Source organism: Mesitornis unicolor, unplaced genomic scaffold (assembly GCF_000695765.1).
Source record: "Mesitornis unicolor isolate BGI_N332 unplaced genomic scaffold, ASM69576v1 scaffold11643, whole genome shotgun sequence".
NCBI lineage: Eukaryota > Metazoa > Chordata > Aves > Mesitornithiformes > Mesitornithidae > Mesitornis > Mesitornis unicolor.
In genome coordinates, this window is record NW_010175348.1 from 5,890 (window position 1) to 27,225 (window position 21,336).

Here is a 21,336-nt window from a genome sequence, read left to right on the forward strand (position 1 = left end):
AATGATATTCTATGCTTTATTGGGTGAGAAAAAATGTTTTGTTCAGGGTGTAACCACAAATAACAATGAAACGTTTATCTCTCGTTTTCTTTTCATGGCATTTAGAAATTAATATATCAGTTTAGCTGTGATTAATATAACTTCACAAAATTATCTCTGTAGCTATATGCTTAGTTGTCTGATGTGTGTAGACATGCACATATATATATATATGTATTTACTTGTGGCTCATAATAGGAAAATGAGGTGAACAGAAGAAAAGAGATGGAAGATTCAGTTATTAAAACATCAGGTTGGTGTGGCCTGTTTGCCTCAATCCCTTGATTGAAAGAAAGCAGTTTATGGGATGATTATCTGCATAGTCCGTAAGGCACTCCTCATACAGTCTTAAGTTAAGAAAAGATAGTTACTGGCTCCTCCCCAGATTACCATCACAAATCCAATTAACTACAGGAAATATTGTGGAAACATCATTCAGCTTCTCTTCTGTAAAATGTGAATTCTGTGCAACACATTTCTTGTGGTTGATACCGCAACAATGAAGGGATCAACAATCACTCATTCTTTTTGCAGGGTAACAGGTAAGGTGTTAAACTGAAATAATTGAAACTCTATTATAACCCAGGTAAATTTACTATGGTTTTGACTATATGAGATTTAAAAAATAATTTCTCTAATTTGCAGAGTTAATTTTTAAACTTTTCCACTTCGGAATGCTGTTAAAATGCAATGACGATATTTCATTCTTCTGTATGTAGTCAGTCTTACAAGTCTAATAGTCTCTTAGTAAACATGATATTCATGATCAAGAGTATCTGAGTCACCTTTTTTTTTTGTAGAACAGTTATAATAAATGAATATTTTTCACCATCTTCTTTTATAATTCTTAGTAGTAATTACTGGCTGCCAGCCTGTTCAAGGTAGTTTAAAATAACTTCTGTTAACTATTGTATTAAACCTGCCACAGAAAGCTGATGTGACTTAAGTAACATGAATCAAGTCAATTGCTAGAGCTGTCCATCAGTTTAGCTTGCAATTTCTTGCTATTTATGTAAAAAAAAAAATCTATGAATAGCAAATACTGAATCACCAGACCAACACCTACATAATCTTCTAATGAATGATATTCTTTTGTCTCTTTTGTATGTGAAAGCAGTTACAGTCCTTTGTAAATATCAAACTTAATGCTTAAAAATTACCTTCACCTTTTACTAAAATAGATCGTGACTATTTTTTCCCAAAGAGGAGAAAACACATATAACAAATCAATTCTCTGGTCCCAGTGAAACCACTGGAGTTTTAAAACAACAGCTATAGTATTGTTCTGCTGTGTAAATTACAGACACCTAAACTATATAAAAATTGTTTAAATTGTTTACATTATTACCTATCTTTTATCTGTCCTATATCTATGTGTTTAGTTTCTTTTTCCAGTTTTTGGTGTTTGCTCATAGTAGGAAACATTTCAAATAAGCCTAGGAAATTAAGGTGTGTGCCTATTGAAATACGTGCACTCAATGCTGATACTGCCTTCAAGCCTTTTGTTAATTGTAGCTTAAGTATTTGTGAAATATCTACTACCAGTGAGACTTTTAACTGATACATACCTTAGAACAACTTTTGCATTTTGTTTCATTATTCGTAATGATTAACAACAGCCAGTTATCTGGTTTTACAAAACTTTAGAAGGAAATGCTTTGTTATTTCTGGCAGTGTTAAGATTAGTCTGTTGTAATTTAATACATTATTTAATTTACCAGTCCTTCCTGTAGAAATAATTATGTCTCGGGAAATTTATAAGATTTTTCTGTTAAAAACCTTCATGATCTGCCTATCTTAAAACATAAGATTTAAAACCTGAATTTAGAGAGCAAGTTATAATTAGCTTAATGAATAGATCCTAACCACTTCATTAAATATAAACAGTCCTTCATACACTATCATTAGTCTTAATTCCCTAATTACCTTTAGTTTTCTGTCTAAAACATCTTAATTAGTGTAGTTTGCAGGACTTTACATTTTGGCAATGAAACTTTTTGGCTATATAATTGTTTTCTGGCTGCTAAAATATTAGACGACGTTCCTTTCTCTCATTTCATTTTGTAACAAAAATTCAGCCCAGTAGCTGGAAGCCCCTGATTTCCAAATTCTGAAGTACTGAAAAGGAATTTTCCTGACTACAAGGCAGAGTGACTCCTAAGGCGGTTGCTAATTTGCTAACCCCATTGCTAGTTGCAAAGTCCATCCTGCAGCCTGCTCATGTGAACCAGTAAGGTGTGCTTCCTTTCTGGTGGTGAACCACTAAGTATGCATCCTTTCTGCTCTTCATTTGCAAGTCTGCCCACCAGTTAGTTGCTGAAGCTCCTTCATTTTGAATCCCTGATGTCTCATTTGTCCTGCTTGCTGTGTGGCACTTTGCTACTCAACTTGTAACTTTATGAAGAGAAGTGCTTTTATTCCAGAGGAAACGGTTATGGACAAGAGGCTGCTTCACTCCTTGAAAGAAAGTGGAAGCACGGAGTGATCTCACCTATGCCAGTGTGGCATGCCTATACTATTTCCTCTGCAAGAAAGTCACCTCTCTGCATGCGTCAAGCACTCAGTGGGACTTAACAGCTGTCATGATACCAAATGCAACAAGTGAATTGGCAGTGCAACCAACAGGAAACAATGTTACAGCCTTTCTGCTAGGAATTTCCCACTCAGAAGTGGGAAAAAAACTCCAAACACCTCAAAAATACATAGAGACATAAAAACAAGTATAAAATCCACCCCTGGAGGGGATCTCTTGAAACATCATTCTTAGTGCTTGACATCTGAGGTTGTATCATGATTTCAAGAGACTCTTGTTTCCTTGGGCAATGTGTACTGCTATTTATGTCAGTCAGCCAACAACACAGACGTGATTTTTACAATGTTCTAGTTTCATTAACTGTGTTGTTTATGCATGCTTAATGGCATTGCTTCCTCTGATAAAGAGGTGGAACATCACCTGAGACACTGTTCCATTTCTTGAAGTGGGAAACGGGGATTAAAAGGCCAGCTTCTTTGCTGTCCTGGCAGTAGAAATACTTGTCAGAGCTAACGGAGCAGATCTGATTAGGGTGGTGTCACGACACGTGACTCAGTTCCTTAGGACAGCTAATGAGGACCATGACCTGGAATAACTCTCCAGCATCTATCAAGCATTTATGTGATGAACAAAATGCTGAAGAGAACCTTTTTATTAATAACTAAGAATATCTGGTACATAGAAGACTCAGGAGAGAATTGTTTCATTTACCCAAGCACTGGTTTTGCTTTTAACACTCTTTTTATCTGTGAAGGAATGTAATACCCCCTGCTAGTAACATCAACACTGAAATGGTACTTCCTGTCCTACATTTTACATCTGCTCCAGGGAGTGCAATGTAACTCTGTAAAGTGATTTGTCACAATCTTAACTTCTTTTTTCATAAGTAAATATAAGGGAATCACTCACGTTGCTCACACTATGGAATTTAAAACACTTAACAGGAAGTAAATTTAACAAACTGAAAGACACAGACAAAAACTTAAGTTAGTTGGAACGGCCTGGTTCTACCAAACAGGAAATGTGGATTTGGTTTGTATTCTGAAATAAAATTGAGGCAGGTCCGATATGTTACACAGCAAATACAGACATCTTTTACCTCTGCTGTTTAGAAAAATCTTGCTAGTATTTTGTAATACTGTAGGTACATTATCTTCTGCATTAATCTCCATCTCTTCCCTTTTCAGTTAAGAGTCCTTGTCAGCCTGAATCCTGGTTAAAAACAACAAAACAAAACAAAACACTAGTTTTGGATGATAGAAATATCTTTCATCTTATTTTTTGTAACACTTGAGTAGCAGGAAATAGGGAAACTAAATAGTCATACTGATGGTGATTCTGCTGCCCAGGTTTTTTTCAAATGTTTGCATGTTATCTGGACCAGCTATTAATTTTAAAGAGAACTTTCTGAGAAATAGAAACCAATCATTTTTGTTAATTCAGCACTATTAACTCTAGAAATAATTTCTGGGAATAAAATAAAGTTATTTCTTTAGCCACAAAGTTTCCTCTGATCATGAAATCCATCCCATATTGATTTCAAAGTCCACTGGAAAAGAAACCAATAACAAACAACAAAAAACAACCAGAGATTTTGGAGCTTCTCCAAAGAGAATGGAATTATATGCAAGTATTCCTGTCTATTTATTAAGGGATTGATTTTAAAAGTGCAGAGTCAGATGGTTGAGTAGCTGAGTAGAAAATGCTCCAGGTACTCTTTAACCTTTATTAAGATTCATCTTAATTAATATTAATATATTTACTTTAGAAATGCATTTCTGAGCATCAATGACAATTCAAAAGGCCTTTTGGCTTTCACAGGCAAATTTAATTATCTTTTTGAGGCGATTGATACAGCGGTCCTAAAGGGTTATTAATGTGTTCGTGTATTCTGTTCTCACCTCTGAGCACTTTGAAAAGGACAGAGCTGTACTCGGTGACTTTGATGTGGAATAAAGTCCACTAGCATTGTTGGGAAAATAATTTCAATTTATTCAAGTTCATGGTAGATAATGTAATATCTGAATGAATGAAATTGTTTGAATCTATTTAAATATTTACTTTAAAAACAGTTATGCAGAATTAAAGATAAAAGGTGGACAATGAATAGCAAGCAGTTAACACTACACTTCAACACAGCACAGGACTGTTGTATCACCTAATCCCCAAAATACTTTTTTTAAAAGTAAATCTGTCTTTTAAAACACTATACTGCTGAAGCTTAATACTGGTTTTCCAGAATTTGGGACCTAGGGTTTGTCTATTTAGTAAAGTTTCTATAGTTATACATACAGCAGAGGCATACTAAGTTTGGTATAAAAAATGCTTTTTATAACTTGCAACTATTTTCATATAGAGTGAGGAAGAACAGAATGGTAATATCATACTGGGTAAGAACTTCCACTCAAGATCCATGTAAAGGGTTTATTTAAACATGCCAGTGACTGATTAATATGTTCATATTTACAGCTTTCCTTTAGCTTGCTTTTTGTCAGATTGAAGTTCTTCACAGCAGGACTTACCTTGTATTAGAAATTTGATTAAAGCATGAGAAGAATGTCTTTTCTGCTTAGACAGTCTTGTGTTCAGTTTTCTTGTTAGAGGAGAATCTTCATATTTGTGACTTCAGACTTGCCAACAGGCTGAAAACAAGGAGCAGGGGGAAGAGAACAGACAAGGCATATAACTTTAGACAGTTGGCTTGCAAGTAACAGCTACAATTATAAATGGTGTAATCCAACAATCGTGCTGCCATTGTGATATCATAACCAGGTGTGAGGTACTCAGCTTTTTTTTTTTTTGCATTTTTGAGCTTCTGTTGTAGATTTTCAGTGAATATATTCCTCTTTCAACAGGTACTGCAATGGCTGCAGGAGTTTTACTGCAAAATGAACTACCGTATTCTTCGTTGCTAGAGAGCAGTCTGTATCTTGCAAATATGAGTTCAGGTAAGAATTTTTCTCTGATATGCCATTCATAAGAAGTGCTTCAAGAAATTCTGAAAAAAATATTTTCCTTAGAAATGTTAAAATCCCAGAAATATTATCCCAAATTACAAACATAAATTGTCTATAGAAAAACTGAAAAACTTTATCTTCACTAAAGAGTGTGAATATGCCAAGCTTTTCTGTAACTTACATACTGTCAGGTCTCTTAATTGAAGAAACTGTGATTTTTGTGTTCAGAAACTGCCTCCCTCTCTGAAAAATACAAACACACCCCTTTCTAATAAGTATTTAAACTCTTTTGGGATGTAATTATTTCTTACTATTTTGGGTGAGTACTTGCAAATCCTGCTAGATTCAGTAGGAAATTCACGATGTGCAGCATTTTATTTTGATACATGCTGAAGAAAAGTTTCTGTAAAGAGAAAAAGAATTATATAAGGAAGCAATATAATTAATTAGAAATATTTTGTAATGTTTCCTGGATATAGGTAGCACTTGAAATAGCCTTTTTCTTCTCCTTTCCCTTCCACCCAAACACTAAAATAAAAGCATGTTGAAGTATTTCCTCACCTCTTGATATCAGCTTTGTTATTGAATTAGAATAGTCAGAGTTTTGAGACAACAACTACCAAAGTCAGCTTTAAAATTTTCCATTTCTTCTATGATATCACTCCGGATGTTTCAGGCCTGGTATCCACAGCAATCCTTACCATGTCTCCTTTAGAGCTGGGTTGCAGTATTCAAAATTCAGTCACTCAATTCCTGTTCACTATCTAGAAGAAACAGTAGATTTCTGCCTGATTAATTTTTAGTAGAAGAGTTCTTTCTCTTATGCAGATTCCTCTCTAAGAGTTACTGGTTTTGTAGTACAAAAAGAAATGTCAAACACAAGCTAATGATAGGATATATTCTTAGGAAAATGCAATGGGATTTATTTGCTTATTGAATAAATTATGGTGAGTTTTCTTGATTTCCCCAGTTTCTCTCTTAACATGCAGTCTTAATGCACAGACAATGGAATAACAGAGGTTTTTTTAGCACTGTCTGTTGTCCACATAGTTGCAGGAAAATTTTGTTCTTTTGAGAATGTTGTGATCTTTCTGGCCAGCTCATTCTCCATCTTAGAACACTAGAAGCTAAGTGGGAATCAATTTGCCACCTAATACCTACCTTCAAAAGCCTAAAGCTCTCAACTGATGCATCTTCTCCTCTCCATAATCTGCAGGGCTGACAGTTTTGCTTAATAAAAATCCGTGCCCTGAAAAAAAAAAAGCCTTTTGTTTGGAATGACAAACTGTGTTTTGTTAGAGGATATGAATGGTCCAGAGCGAACAGTCTACAATTCATCATGTACTGAACCATTTCAGTAGGAACACACTAATCCCAATCATTACAGAGCTAATGATGCATTTTGGAGCAACTAAGTGGAGGAGGGGAGAGGTGGTTGTGGAATGTTAAACCAAGAGGTGGGGGAGTATAATGTACTTACTTACAGATTTCTCAGGAAGCAGAGCCTCCAGCTACATTTTGATTGTTCTTTTGAATCTAGTATTTTGTGTCTTAGGGAGTTCTGAATGCACATTATTTACAACAGCTAAATACTCACATTGTTTATGGAAAATGTTTTGGTTGTTCCCAGTCCATCTGCAAAATTATCTACTTGAAATGCAACTATTTTCATGAAGCAGCTGAACAGTTTGTCGCAAACAGAATGGATTCCTATAGAATGGAGCAGCCCTAAGGATAGCTGGCGGCAGCACCTCCATTATTAGTTACTATGGAGACAGCTCAGCCCATGCTGACTAGCTGCTGCGTACAGAAGGATGCACAGCTCTGTGCAACTTCAGCGCAGAGCAACTTGAATTTCCTACCAGTACATCCCCAGCAGCCTTCTTAGACAGTAGCTGGGGCTGGTCAGTCATGCAAGCTTCACCCCAAAGGCATTCGGCAGTGAGTATTTTTAGCAACTTTTTCCATGGTCGGAGGCATTCTTCCTCCGATCCCCTTCTTCGCATAATCCAGAGACGCCGGAGCTCAGTTGTAGAGGTACTCTCATCGTCAACTCACCGGGTTATGGTGGCGGTATCGGCGCTGAGCCCTGAGGAGCTGGATGCAACTTTTCCTGAAAAAAAAAGTAAAGTACTTTTCATTAAGACTGTTGGCAGTTCTGGGTAATTTTGTGGTATTAAATTAATATACTTTTGTTAACTATATTTTATATGTATGCATAAAATACTGCGTTTTAATTTTTTCCCTGTATTTTTTATTTTGTTCACTGATTCCTTATTCAAGAATTAATATGTTTTTTACTCTAACAGCTCAGTTACAAAGAACAGATAAAACAGAAGCACACATTCACACGTACACCAAGTATATAGCTAAGTATTTTCGATTTCATGTGGAAGAGGACCGTGAAATTTTTTTCTAATTGCAAAGGGTATCACACACCTCCAACTTAATCAGAAACAACAAAGTTACTGTGAGAAAAAACAACTTCTGCAGTAATTCAAGCATTTTTTCCCCTCAAAATCCTTAAGCGTGTTTTGAAAAATGAGCTTTAAATGTATCTTCCATATATTTATGCTATTTGTAACCATCAGTTTAAGGTTGAAATGATACTTTTAAGGTGGAGACGAATTTATAAGCTTTCTTACTAAATCTACTTTTGTTTATGTTCTAGGAAGTTCAAGGCGTCCAACTGCAAAGTATACTAAAGTAGGGGAGCGCCTTCGCCATGTCATTCCTGGTCACATGCAGTGCTCCATGGCATGTGGTGGACGTGCTTGCAAGTATGAAAATCCAGCTCGATGGAGTGACCAGGAGCAAGCCATTAAAGGGCTCTACTCTTCTTGGTAATAAGAAGCATTTATTCTCACTAAATGTTACTGCATCTGTTGTATTTATTAAAAGAGAAAATTAAAAGTAAAATAATGAGGTCGTGTTTTTTTTAATCAGTTACTGCTAAGTTAAGTATAAAGCACAATGACAGCTTGATTCAGAACGGTAAAGCATAATGGCCATTGTACATAGCTCAGTAAAGAAGATGACAGACTTCTGTTTTCTTAGAATGAGTTTGGTTCAGGTCCAAAAGAATAAATACCTATCTGTTATGAATTATAAAAAAAATTATTCAGGGTTGTAGACAGTTATTGCTAAGGTTTAAAATGCAAATTAATTAAAATGCATTCATAATAGTATTTAAAAGTAAAACATTTACTAAAGATGAAATAATGTGTGTGTTCAAAAGCATATTCATTTTCAGTAATATTCACATAAAATGTATCTTTACATTCTTACTGATTTTTTTTGTAAAGGCAAATGCTATTCAGAATGATACAAACCTTAAAGGGCCAAACAGAGATCTGAGTCCAGATTTACATTCAAGGGTTTTTTCAATCTATTCATTGGCCTGGCATTTAAATAGTTCCAGCAATGGTCTGTTGATAGGTAATATCTGTATCAACTTCACAGGATTTGTAGCTACCGTTGTATGATAGTAGAATTTTTTTGAAAAATAATTTATAGTTAATCAGCAAGGTATTATGTCTTTCTTGAAAATAACAGTATTATTTTTTTGGTAGATTAATACCCAGTAAATTATTAACAACAACATTATTATCTACTTTTCTCAGGATAACAGATAACATACTGGCTATGGCTCGACCCTCAACAGAATTAATTGAAAAGTACAACATCATTGAACAGTTTGAAAGGTAACAAATACAGCCATTATTTATTGTAGGTATTAGTAGTGTAGATCATGATCCATTTTCTCTTTCAACGTAGTTTTGGATTGTTGATAAAGATCCTTTCATTTTAATGATCTACAGGTAGAGATTTATTCTCCACTAAGAATAAAAAGTGTGTTTCAGAAAACAGGAGATAATGAGATTTTGGCTGCATATAATACTTTGACTCATCTATTCCTTCCCTAAGATGTTGCATAAAAACCGTAATTAACCTTCAGCGTCCTGGGGAGCATGCGAGCTGTGGGAATCCACTGGAACAAGAAAGTGGGTTCACCTACCTTCCTGAAGCTTTCATGGAGGCTGGAAGTAAGTTCACCCCTGCTGCTGCTCCTCATTAATTATTGATTTTAGCCCTTAAATGATATTTTACTTGAATTCTTCTGTGTTAAAAGCAGCTATATAAGAAATTGCACAAAATGAGATGTAAACGTGGAACTTGGCAAATATAATCAGGAGTGAATAACACATTATCCAAGATCGTATCTATGTAGAGTGAGATGGAGGGTTTATATTGAGATGTTTAGAATAAAGAAAGGACAACAGCTAGTGAATTTTTTATTTTTCTTCTGAGTTCCCAAATATATAAAGCATTAATGGTGTTTTGAATTCTGGTACAATTCATGCATTCTTATCTAGAATATAAAACGTTATTTCATTTGAGGACATTTGTACTGACAGTATTTTTGTATTTTCTTATTATGGTGAGATGAGAAAAAGTGCCTCTCTGTAAGAAACTGCTCTTGACTGAAGAAGTGCTTTTATTTCTAAAAAGAAAAAATTAGCCTGCCTCTATATATAGCTCAGTAATTTTTTTATGAATCACTCAGTTTTGTTACACCTTTTACATTCTAGCTGAACTTTAGTTTGACAAATCTTTGCTAGCTTCATGTATTTACCAAATTTTAATAGCAAGCCTACTCTCAAATGGGAAAATAGTCTCTTGCAAACAATACGTAGTCAGATTCTAAGATCCATTATGCAATTTTAGTGCTATCATTTATTCTTAGTCATCTCTCCTCTGCATATAGTACTGATAATTTCACATTCTGCACAACAGAAAACAACTCTCTTTTTATTTCAGTTTATTTTTATAATTTTGGATGGAAGGATTACGGAGTGGCATCTCTCACTACCATACTTGATATGGTAAAAGTCATGGCTTTCGCATTGCAGGAAGGGAGGGTAGCGGTTCACTGTCATGCAGGACTTGGTCGGACAGGTATGTGCTCTACTGCAAGATCAACAGAATTGTTCTGCTAATAATAATTTGTTTAGATTCTGTATCATTGCAAGATGTACATCTATAAAATGGTTAAAAATGCTAAACAAATCTGTGAAAATGAACTGAACAGCAGGAGATGATCAGTTTTAGTATATTAAAAACAGTAACCCATAAGGCTGGAAAATTTGTTTAATCTGTATAATAATTCCTTGTTACATTCAAGAGGAACAGCTTGGTTTTGGTGGGAGAAATTCACCTCGTACACTTTCATTTTCCAGTATTTATTACTTGTTGACAAACCTACCAGTCATTGTTAGATCAGATGGATTTGGTGAAGCAATTACAATTTTACTTGCTTCTGTCTCTTTCAAGACCTTTCTGCCCATGTCCTTCCTGTTGAAGCCACCATTGCTCCTGTGTTCACAAATGACGGCACTCCTTGAGATGCTGCAGTGAGAAACTAGCTCTCACTGAAAGTATCGTGAGAATGTGTTTACCATCTTGTGGTCCAGCAAATGCAACTGTACTTATATAGCAGCATCACGTGATAGGGAGCATAAAGCTGTATCTTTGCCTATATTAATTTTATCCTGTAGTTTCACTGAATATTTTAGTCTGGTATTCTTCAACTAATGCTTGTTTTCATGTTTTCCAGGTGTTCTAATAGCTTGCTACTTAGTTTTTGCAACAAGAATGAGTGCTGATCAAGCAATTCTTTTTGTCAGAGCAAAAAGGCCTAATTCTATTCAGACTAGAGGGCAGTTATTATGCATCAGAGAATTCACTCAGTTTTTGGTTCCTCTGAGAAATGTATTTGCATGCTGTGAGCCCAAGGCGCATGCAGTGACATTGTCCCAGTACCTGACCCGTCAGAGGCATCTGCTCCACGGTTACGAAAGCAGGCATCTCAAACATGTGCCAAAACTTATTCATCTAGTTTGCAAACTGTTGCTAGACTTGGCTGAAAACAGACAAGTGATAGAGGCAGAATTGTTAGATATACCTGATCTCTCGGTTGAAATTGAAAAGACTGTTTCTCAGTTGGTGTCCACACAGCTAGACAGAGAACTTGCAGGGCAGAACAGTGACATGTCGGACTCCTCCCACCCCCACTCATTCACTTCTGAGACCCAGGATTCTCATTTCTCCCTGAGACACGAATGTGATCCTCTTTGGAAAAGAAGGAATGTTGAATGCCTTCAGCCTCTTACTCATCTGAAAAAGCGTCTAAGTTATAGTGAGTCAGATTTAAGAAGAACCGAGTTTCTCTTAGAACAAGGAGAAAGTGCATGGACAGTACCTACTCAGATATTACTGTGCAACAAATCGAAGCAGAACAGTGGTGAGGAGTGTTCTGCCACAGGCGAACTAAAGCCGCAGTTGGATTTAAACAAAGAAGTGTTAGTACGCAATACATGTATGTTCTGGAGCCAAGGTAAATTTAATTTGGATGGACAAAAAGATGGATCTTCACTTTATCACAGAAGGAACTCTACCAAAGAAGTACAACGCAGCAGAACCTTTTCTTCAGGTCTAGCATCTATCCACAATACCAGGGAATGTGGAACGCCAAGACATGATTTTACCAAGGAGACTAGTCACGGAAAAGAGCGCGAGACTAATATGTACAGCAGAAGAGTCTATGTCTCTGAGGACTCTGATTCTTCTTCTTCTTCTAAAGTGAACTTTTCCATTGGATATGAAAGCCAAGGTAGCAAAGATGTGTCAGAGGCAATTCCACACATTGTTCTGCAGTCAGAATTAAGTTTGGAAGCCCGAAGAGTTTTGGCAGCAAAAGCACTTGCAGATATAAATGAATTTCTGGGAGAGGATGAAGTGAAGCAGAAGGTAGAAATGTGGCAGGTAATTCTGAACTTGAGTAAATGTTTTTGGGTCTGCATTATTTTACCTAGGTTAATTCCTACAATGGAAGCTGGTGAAGTGTTTAGAGCACAAGTCCTGAAAGGGGCAGCTGAGGGAGCTGGGCTTGTTTAGTCTGGTGAAAAGGAGACTGAGGAGAGACCTTCTAGCCCTCTACAGCTCCCTGAAAGGAGGTTGTAGTGAGGTGGAGGTCAATCTCTTCTCGCTAGTAGCTGGTGATAGGACAAGGGGTAATGGCCTTAAGTTGCACCAAGGCAGCTTTAGTTTGGATGTTGGGAGGAATATCTTTACTGTAAGGGTTGTCAAGCACTGGCAGGGGCTGCCCAGGGAGGTGGTGGAGTCACCATCCCTGGAGGTGTTTAAAAGACGAGGAGATGTCGTGCTCAGGGACATGGTCTAGTGGTGGACTTAGGGCTGGTTCAATGGTTGGACTTGATGATCTTAAAGGTCTTTTCCAACCAAAACCATTCTGTGATTCTATGAAATGCCACCATGTGCTTTTGGCACAATGGGACACAGGTTTGTACTCTGCTTCAGTAACTGATTGTATTTGTCAGTTATGGGCCAGTTCTTTCGAAAGCACGCAAAATGCACTTACAAATTTTGATCTGTAGCAGGAAATTAGAACATTGTTTCTGGTTGTGTTCCTTCATTTTATTAACTAATGAAAACTGATGCAATTATCTGTGGTTGTAACTTGGCTGCTGGTAGCATAGAAGTACTACAGATTTTAAGGTAGAGCTGTGTTGTTTCTAATTAGTGCTTTCTCAGAACTAATCAGAGGATTCTGTGTGTAAAACAATTTAGTAGAAACTTAATTGCTTATTCTAAGAACCAAATCCTCCTAGCAACATTTGCTTTGAAGTTGGAATCCAAAGCTAGTTTATGTATTGTAGTAGATAATTGGGAGGTTTTGAGCTGCATTGTTTGTCATCCTTCTGTTTTAAAGAATGGCTTGTATTACTACTGATTGATGTTGATGCTTTGGAAAAAAACTGAAATTTTTTTTGGTAACTCTTTAAGTCTTCTTTTTTGTGTTGGAATGTAAGCAGCCAAGTATTGCTACAATCAAAAAGAATGTTAGCAAAAGTAAATAGATGATGCATTTTCAGTTTTGTTTTGTTCTGTTTTTTAAGAAAGAACTGAATTCTCGAGATGGAGCTTGGGATAAAATCTGTACCGAGAGAGATCCTTTTATCCTCTGTAGCTTGATGTGGTCCTGGATAGAGCAGCTGAAAGAACCCATTATATCCAAAGATGATGTTGACATGCTGGCAAAAAATGTCACAGAATCACAGGATCCACTTTACTTACTGAGGAAGGTAGGTATTACTACTTTTAAAAGGCAACTTCAATCTCTTTAAATATCAAAATAAGGATTGTTTTGGTATTGAATAGTACTATGATAGTGAAAATTATAAGAAAAATACAGATACTGTCAGTGGCATATACACACCCAGTGGCAGCTGTGCTTAATGGTTGTCATATTTGCTGTGTAAACGTCATTTGCTGTGCAAATCCAACAGCTTTGAAAGAGCTGGGGCAAAGAATAGGAAGAATTTGCCAATTCAAAGAAACAGAAGCTAGGCCAAATTCCTTTACAAAAGTCAGAACTGTGGCCATCTGCATTCTGAAATCGGGTATTTCTGATCCAGACTGTTCAATTTGGCTTTCCCTGAAGGGCTAGATGCTAGCGAGGTAAATTAAAAAAAAACAACCACCACCAAACGAACTCTGTTTTTGATCTATTTACACAAAATCATTTCCTAATTCTTTTGGAATTCTTTGTTTTCAAAGTATTTATGAAGAAAATAGGTCTCCTTTTAACAGCCTCCAAATATTCAGGAATACAGCTTCTAATCATCAGGTGGTCGGAAGTTTCTGTGCAGTCACCACCTTCATCACATGACATTCAGAATTCTCAAGTTCATCTAAAAATGTCATGTTTCTTCCTGAAGCGTTCTTCCACTCTATCAGAATTTTAACTTCCTTATTGTATTAAGTAACAGCTGCTTGACACCTGTTATAAATGAATAGGAAAGGAATAATAATTATGGGGTTTTTAATTTAAAAATATTCATTTTATCTTACCTTAACCTATATTATTTTAGAATTAGAAGGTAGTAGAGTGACAGAGACCTCTGGATATCTTCTAGTCCAACCACCATGCTAAAAATAGAGTCAACTAGAGTAAGTTGCTTGTATGACACATGCTCCAGTCCCTTAATCATCTTTGACCCCTCACTGGACTAGCTCTAGTGTGTCAATGTCCTTCTTCTACCAAGGAGCCCAGAGCTGGACCAGCGCTCCAGATGTGTCACCTCCATTGACCTGCTCTGCCTAATGCAGCCTAGGATGCTCTTAAGCTGCCTATACCGCAAGGGTCCATTGCTGGCTCATGTTCAACTCTCTATGTGCTGGGATGCCCAGGTTCTTTCTTGCTGATCTGCTCTCCAGCCAGACAGTCCCCTGTGTATACTGGTGCACATTTAGCTGCTTTTCCCTGAAATCCCTCAAGTTTTAATTTTTCACTGTTAAGTGACCTGCCAGTGTGGAGATCCATTTCTGTTGGAAAATGGATGGGAACTAGCATCTTCAAAGATACTGTTTTCCACTGTATGCATCCTTACCTTTCCACTGTATACATCCTTATCTTCAGAGAAGAGCCACAAGGATGGTGAGGGCTCTGGAGAACAAGCCTTATGAGGAGCAGCTGAGGGAACTGGGGTTGTTTAGCCTGGAGAAGAGAAGGCTGAGGGGAGACCTCATCACCACCTACAACTGCCTCAAGGGAGGTTGTAGAGAGGTGGGTGCTGGTCTCTTCTCCCAGGTGATGGGGGATAGAACAAGGGGTAACGGCACCAAGCTGTGCCAAGGAAGGTTCAGGTCAGAGATAAGGAGGAAGTTCTTTACTGAGAGGGTTGTCAGAGGCTGGAACAGGCTGCCCAGGGAGGTGGTGGAGTCACCATCCCTGGATGTATTTAAAGAGCGGGTAGACGAGGTACTTAGGGATATGGTTTAGGGGGTAGACAGGAGCGGTTGGACGTGATGATCTTGGAGGTCTTTTCCAACTGAGCGATTCTGTGATTCTGTGTGTGATTCTTACTAGAACTGCCCAGATGTCTTTATGCAAGCTTCCTTCAATGATGAAGGAGAGTTGGTAGGACAGAGAGAAATGCAGGTCATTGTGTGTTAGCTGGGGAAAGTGCCCTAAACATGCATAGCATTTTGGCTGAAAAGAAAATCTCAGTTCACATGAATGCTACTGTTTGTGTAGGGGACCTTGAAAAATAAGTCTCTGGATGCACGCCTGACCTCCTGGAAATTTCCAGAGCACTTTGGGGTACACTACAGGAGTTTCTTCCATCGTGACTGAAATAATTATGTAGAGGCTCTTTAGGCTTCAGAAAATTCCACCCCCGTCAACTCCCACGGCTGAAGGTTTCAATACAGGAAGGCAAAGTCTGATATTTGAACAGCAATTAACAAAAACTGAAAGTTCAATGTTTTTACATTACAGTATTTCTTCTAATAAGCTGCTGTTCCTTTTACCCACCAGGAACAGTGTCAAACTATCCTTTGTATTTTACACTGTGTGGTGAACTTGCAAATGCTACCAGCTGATGTGGAGGAGGCCTTACTTGCTCGTGCTATTAAAGCTTTCACTAAGGCAAGTAACCGTTTGTCCATGGTATCATATTTATTTGTTTTGAATCATGAAGGGTGAATCAACAAAGTAGGCCTCTGTGAGAAAAGTTACAGTAATTCCTTCATACTTTGTGTACTCATGCTTATCTATTTCCGAGTTTACATTTTACAATAATCACCCTACAAAAAGGGTAGGAAATATTCTCCAGAAAATTAAATTCTCTTTCTACAGCCTTAATCTTTTAGTCTCATTTTTCTGTTTCTGGGTCACTGCCAATTCATGGACTTCTTCAAATTACAGAAGAGAGAATTTTAAAGTGATGAGAATAATTAATTAATCACTGGGAGTAGCTTACCAAAGGCTTTGGTAGATTCTGTACTACTTGTAGTCTTTCCATAACATTAAATCATTTTCTGAAATTACATTGCAATCCAGTTATGTTTGGGGCCCTTAATATAGGATACGTATAAATAACTTCTGCTTTGGGAATCATTTCACAGCAGTGACAGGTTAAGCTTGATATTGCTCAGCTCAGAGCTGCTTCTCAGATTCAGCAGGTGAAATTATTTGAACAGAGCATTCATCATGCTGCTTCCTAATCTCCTGTAAATCTACAGACATGTCATCTGTTAAAACAGTCATCACATTTCTCCTTCTAATAGTTTGGTTTAGTGTCTAGGCAGCATAAAATTGAAAGTACTTAGCATTAAGTACTCCATTATGAAACACATACTTTCTTGATAAATCTTAAAACTAATTTTAAAAAAACGTTGGTCATCTACTTTGCATTTTTTTGTATGACATTTATTTAACAACTGAACTTAAATTTCTCTCTTTTACTAGACAAGCTTCGATTCTGAAAATGGACCAGATGTTTACAATACCTTGAAAAAAGTATTTCAGCAAGTGCTGGAAGAAAAAAGAAAAAAGCTTAAGGAAGGAACAGAGAAGCCCTCTTGATTTCTGCACAGCTATGCCAAAGAATTAGGTGGGCCTACCAAGTTATTTTGCATTTTCCAGCTACTGTATTTTGTGCTATCTGGCATGATCTACCTAACTATAAGTAATTTAGTTATTAACAAAGCATTTTATTTTTTTGGAGGGAGTTTTGGGGATGATCTATTTACACAATTCTAAAGAGCAGCTCCTTTGTGACTGTACTCTAGCATTTGGTTTCAGGTACTATACTTTTATATTGTGAACTGCTTTCTTGTTTTCAAATGTATTTATTGATTTTAAAACCTCTGTCACTGGGAAGCAACATTATTTTCAAGTTACAAAACTGCCATAAGTTCAGTGCCATGGTACACAAAGGTTTCATGGATTGAGTTAATACTACGTATGTTTACATTAATGTTATTTGATATACTTTGCAGAAAGTAAATATTGACTGCACTTAAACTATTTTTCCTTTTAGAAATTTAAAAATAAGACTAAGAGTAATAATGAACACATCTTGAGGTCTACGATTGACAGAAGATAATTTTTTCCTTAGATCTCTTAAGTAATTGTCACCAATCTGTTTCTAAAAGATATTGCAGTGGAGAAATATGTTAAGTGCATATCAAGGTCTTAATGTGGACTTTTTTTGGCTAACTTTGAAGTGTTTTTAATGGAAAATTGATTGTGGCATTTTAAGTGCTTTGAATAAGAGTAAAATTTTACCTTTTTAGCTGAACTTTTATATAGATCTGATTTTAAGTGAGAAAACAATTATCAAACCTTAATAAGGATATAATTCTGTCCATACTTATGTTCAGCAAATACTTGCATAAGTGTAACATAGTAATACTAAAAATAATCAATGAAAATCTTATTATCTGCGATACACTTTATGGAGGCATTTTTATCTAATAAGACAGAAACAACTAAGATATCATCATAACTGCGGTTTTTGATTACAGCCTTAGGATTGGGACTGGAATGGCAATTTGCAGGATTAACAGTTTTTTCAGTTTGATATATTTAAGTAGTTAAACAAGAATCAGTCCTTTTCTAAAATATTTTTATTCGTCACCGTAAATGACTAATATTTAGAGTTAAAAATAGACCAGTTTAAAATACATATAAATTATACATGCTTCAACTGTTAGATTATTATATATCAATTCAGATACAAACAAGTACTTTGGCATAATCATCCTAAAGAAAGCACACTTGAAATGAAATCTTGCATACAAATCCCATGCATGAAAGCAGCTTCACAGAGGCACAGCAACATCACAAGCAGTTTAATGTTAGCCAGCATATCTTAGCAGTCAGGCTTGGGAATACTAAGATGCATTTGCAGGTATCTTGGTTTCCCAAGAAATTATTTCAGTTTGCTACAGTTAACAGCTTGGAACAGCTAGCACCAGTTCCTGGTATTATAGACCTGAGGTGTAGAAACCAGCTCAGAATTCAGATCAGTATAATTAACAAGGACTTTCACATATGATAAGATCCAGCTAGGATAATCTTTCTGAAGTTAATATCAGATGTTGGCATTTAAAAAATTACATACACTCATGCAGTCCATGTAAATGCATATTGTAGAACTGGGTGGATTTTTAATACAATTTAGTAGGTTTTTTGGTTCACTGACAAATGTGGTTGTGATTATGGCCAAAGTGGCCACCACATCTGCATGAATAATCAAACTTAGAAACTTTAGCAGCAGCCTATTAATTAATTTGTGACCTGGGTGATGTAAATGTGTAAATAGCAAATACTCCCTTTCCTTATCACTTCCTCATGTGCTACACCTGACCCACAGCCTTGTGCGACAGCCTTGCAGCTGCAGGTTATGTGTGGCCAGATTTCTCTTTATGCTTATCGGGAGCGCTGCCTTGTCATGCTAACATTGTGTCACCTAATCCTGCTGCAGCAAAAAAGCCATGAGTAGGTGGCAGGATGGGACAGGAGGACCCCAGCTAGCATCTACCACCTTCTCTGTTTTTCCAGGAAATTCATCTTCTGTGAGAAGGTCACCTCAGTATTGGCAGCAGCTGTGAAGCGCCCCCCTGCAGCAGCAGTAAACCACAGAAAGCACACTGAATCTATTGAACCTTGCCACAAAGTCATGTCAAAAGTGCAGAATCCTCGAGCCCCCAACCACGCTGTACAAGAGAACCCTCTCCTCTGCTGCAGTGCTAACCATCTCTGTAACATTAGGAATCTTCTTCCTTGGTCCTGCCTTGCCTCAAGTCCACCAGCCAGCTCACTTCTAACCTGTAGTAAGATATGGTAACTACCAAAATATAACTAGAAGAATCCTGACTAGAAAAATTATGTCCTTTGTGGCCAAATGCCTCCTTCTGCAATGCCTGCTCTTGTGCTTTACCACCTCATTTACCAGTGCACTGGGGAAGGCTGCTAGGCACCTACATCTGGGATGTGGTACTTGACTGATGCTATAGGGGATTCATATACTGCAGTACCTGTCCAAAGAGCAAACTCGGCAACTTGTATTAGAAAAGCTGGATTTTGCCCCCAAGCCAGGCCTAGAGAAGTTCTAAGGTGGGTTTCCACATAATCCAAAAGTGCTGAGAATTTTCATTGGGCAAGCGGAGATGAGGGAAGGAGCTTTTTAGATCCAGTCAGTGACTACAAGACAGTCTCCTCAAGTGTGGCCAAGGAAAGGCAACTTTGTGTGGGTTCCTGAGCCCTTTGTTGTTCCAGCTTTCATCCTAGAGTTCTCTGCAGGGAAACAGGTACCTCTTCCCCTTCTCCAGGATTTTGTCTCTCCAAATGCCGAAAATGCCTTGTGAGGCAGAGCTGAAAAGCAATGCTGCACAGCTCCTGTGCAAACTGGAGTCTCGCAGTAGTCTGGGACTAAGGAAGGAGAGGTAAGGGATGTATAAATTTGAAGCCCAGAAAAGTAGACTGAAAGATTCTGGATAAACTCCCATAGCACACCCACTCCTGGCTGCGTTGTGACTGTGAGGACAAACACGCTCTGCTGTCTCCAGACACTGGTGGACAAAATGAAGAGGGGAGATTCAGACTAGAGAAGGAAGACCTTTTTTATGCTGAGGATGGTGAAACACTGGCACAGGTTGCCTGGAGAGGTGGTAGATGCCCAATCCCTGGAAATATTCAAAGTGAGAAGACAGTGCTTAGTCTAACCTCATCTTTAATCACAGTAAAGGCCTTGCTTGAGGAGTCTCAACAGGAGACTCAGCACCCAGATGTGGAGATATGGCCCAGTAATTAGCAAAGACCTTTGTTTTGTCTCCAGTAAATTTGCTTGTCAGACTCCTGTCCCTGGAGATGCTCTAGATGGCTTCCATCTTTTCCTGGGTATGCCATTTGAGGAGGTGCAAGACCATATGACGCCACCATAATAAGTATTCCCTCACTCCGTGGACCTCAACAATCAGTGCGACTGGCCAGGTCAGGCTCCCATCACCATTTCCAGCACCACGTGTCCGTCAGGTTGCTGTCACTGCTTGTTCCTGGCCCTGCCCAGGGGCTCTACCAGCCCGTGAAGAAGTCCTGTGCCCGGCTCCTGCCTGCCGAAATTGTGGGCATCTCCACAGCTCCTCCAGGATTTCCGACTAGAAATGCTTCACTGACTATGAGCACCCATTGAAGGAAGCAGTGGGGGGGAAATCAACAACTCAACGTTTTCTCTTCTTCATCAGCAGCCGTATCACGACAAAACACGACAGTATTACAGATGTTGTGGTGGCTGCTATTACTGTCACGGTGATTAAAAGGTATTTTCCAGTTAATTGCTGCCAGAACGACTCATCTTCGGTGTGCCGGGTCTGGAAAGTCGTTTTGCTTCTCTGTCCGACCGTGACTCCACCACCTCCCTGGGCAGTCCATTTCAATGTCTGATCACCCTCTCCGTGAAAGCAAGATGGCTCAGTACCTGAATCTGCTCCAAGAAACTCATGGACCCTGCTGTGACTCTCTTCTCTGGGCTTTGATAGCACTGCTAGCCAGAAAGTAGAGACCAGAGGTAAAGCCTCAGCATGGCTCAGGCACAGAGGATGCAGGAGGATGCAGAGGTTCCCTCTAAGGCCCTGCCCAGTCTAGGATTTAAGGCATCGATCGCTCTGGCCCTCAGCTCACAGGAGGGATCGCGCTCTGTGCTGCTCTTGTGCCTTGAGCCACTATAGAGACTCGTGGCAAGCTCTAGGATGCATGTAGAGCAGGAGGTACGTTTATGCAAGAGTTGCATTTCCCATCAGCTGCAGAACACGGTCCAGCTGCCTCAAAGCCAAAATACTTTGGGCTTTGCCTGCTGACATAGTGTCCAAGAGTGTGTACTGTGGGGAGAGTCTGCTAAAGAACAGCGATCCTGATGGGTGACAGCGGCTGACCAT

The 21,336-nt window shown here is 38.1% G+C and overlaps 1 protein-coding gene across 2 annotated transcripts; it reads left to right on the plus strand.

Moving 5' to 3' along the window:
• The first annotated feature begins 5,435 nt into the window (after positions 1–5,435).
• PTPDC1 (protein tyrosine phosphatase domain containing 1) lies at positions 5,436–16,981 on the plus strand. 2 transcript variants are annotated; one of them, XM_010181355.1, is made up of 9 exons: positions 5,436–5,520; positions 8,201–8,372; positions 9,153–9,233; positions 9,457–9,575; positions 10,351–10,488; positions 11,147–12,354; positions 13,509–13,694; positions 15,932–16,042; positions 16,865–16,981. In XM_010181355.1, the coding sequence occupies exons 1-9, from the start codon at positions 5,436–5,438 to the stop codon at positions 16,979–16,981; spliced, it is 2,217 nt and encodes a 738-aa protein (XP_010179657.1). The 2 variants fall into 2 exon arrangements, with proteins under 2 accessions (XP_010179657.1, XP_010179656.1); XM_010181354.1 differs by lacking the exon at positions 5,436–5,520 and adding an exon at positions 7,431–7,654.
• Positions 16,982–21,336: the final 4,355 nt, after the last annotated feature.

What these genes read in the sequence shown, in the direction of transcription:
- PTPDC1 (XM_010181354.1), top strand. Translation starts at nt 7,441, where the DNA reads ATGCAAGCTTCACCCCAAAGGCATTCGGCAGTGAGTATTTTTAGCAAC. An exon ending in ATCATTGAACAGTTTGAAAG is followed by an intron (nt 9,234 to 9,456) that starts GTAACAAATACA and finishes TCCTTCCCTAAG; the next exon opens with ATGTTGCATAAAAACCGTAA. An exon ending in CACTTTACTTACTGAGGAAG is followed by an intron (nt 13,695 to 15,931) that starts GTAGGTATTACT and finishes TTTACCCACCAG; the next exon opens with GAACAGTGTCAAACTATCCT.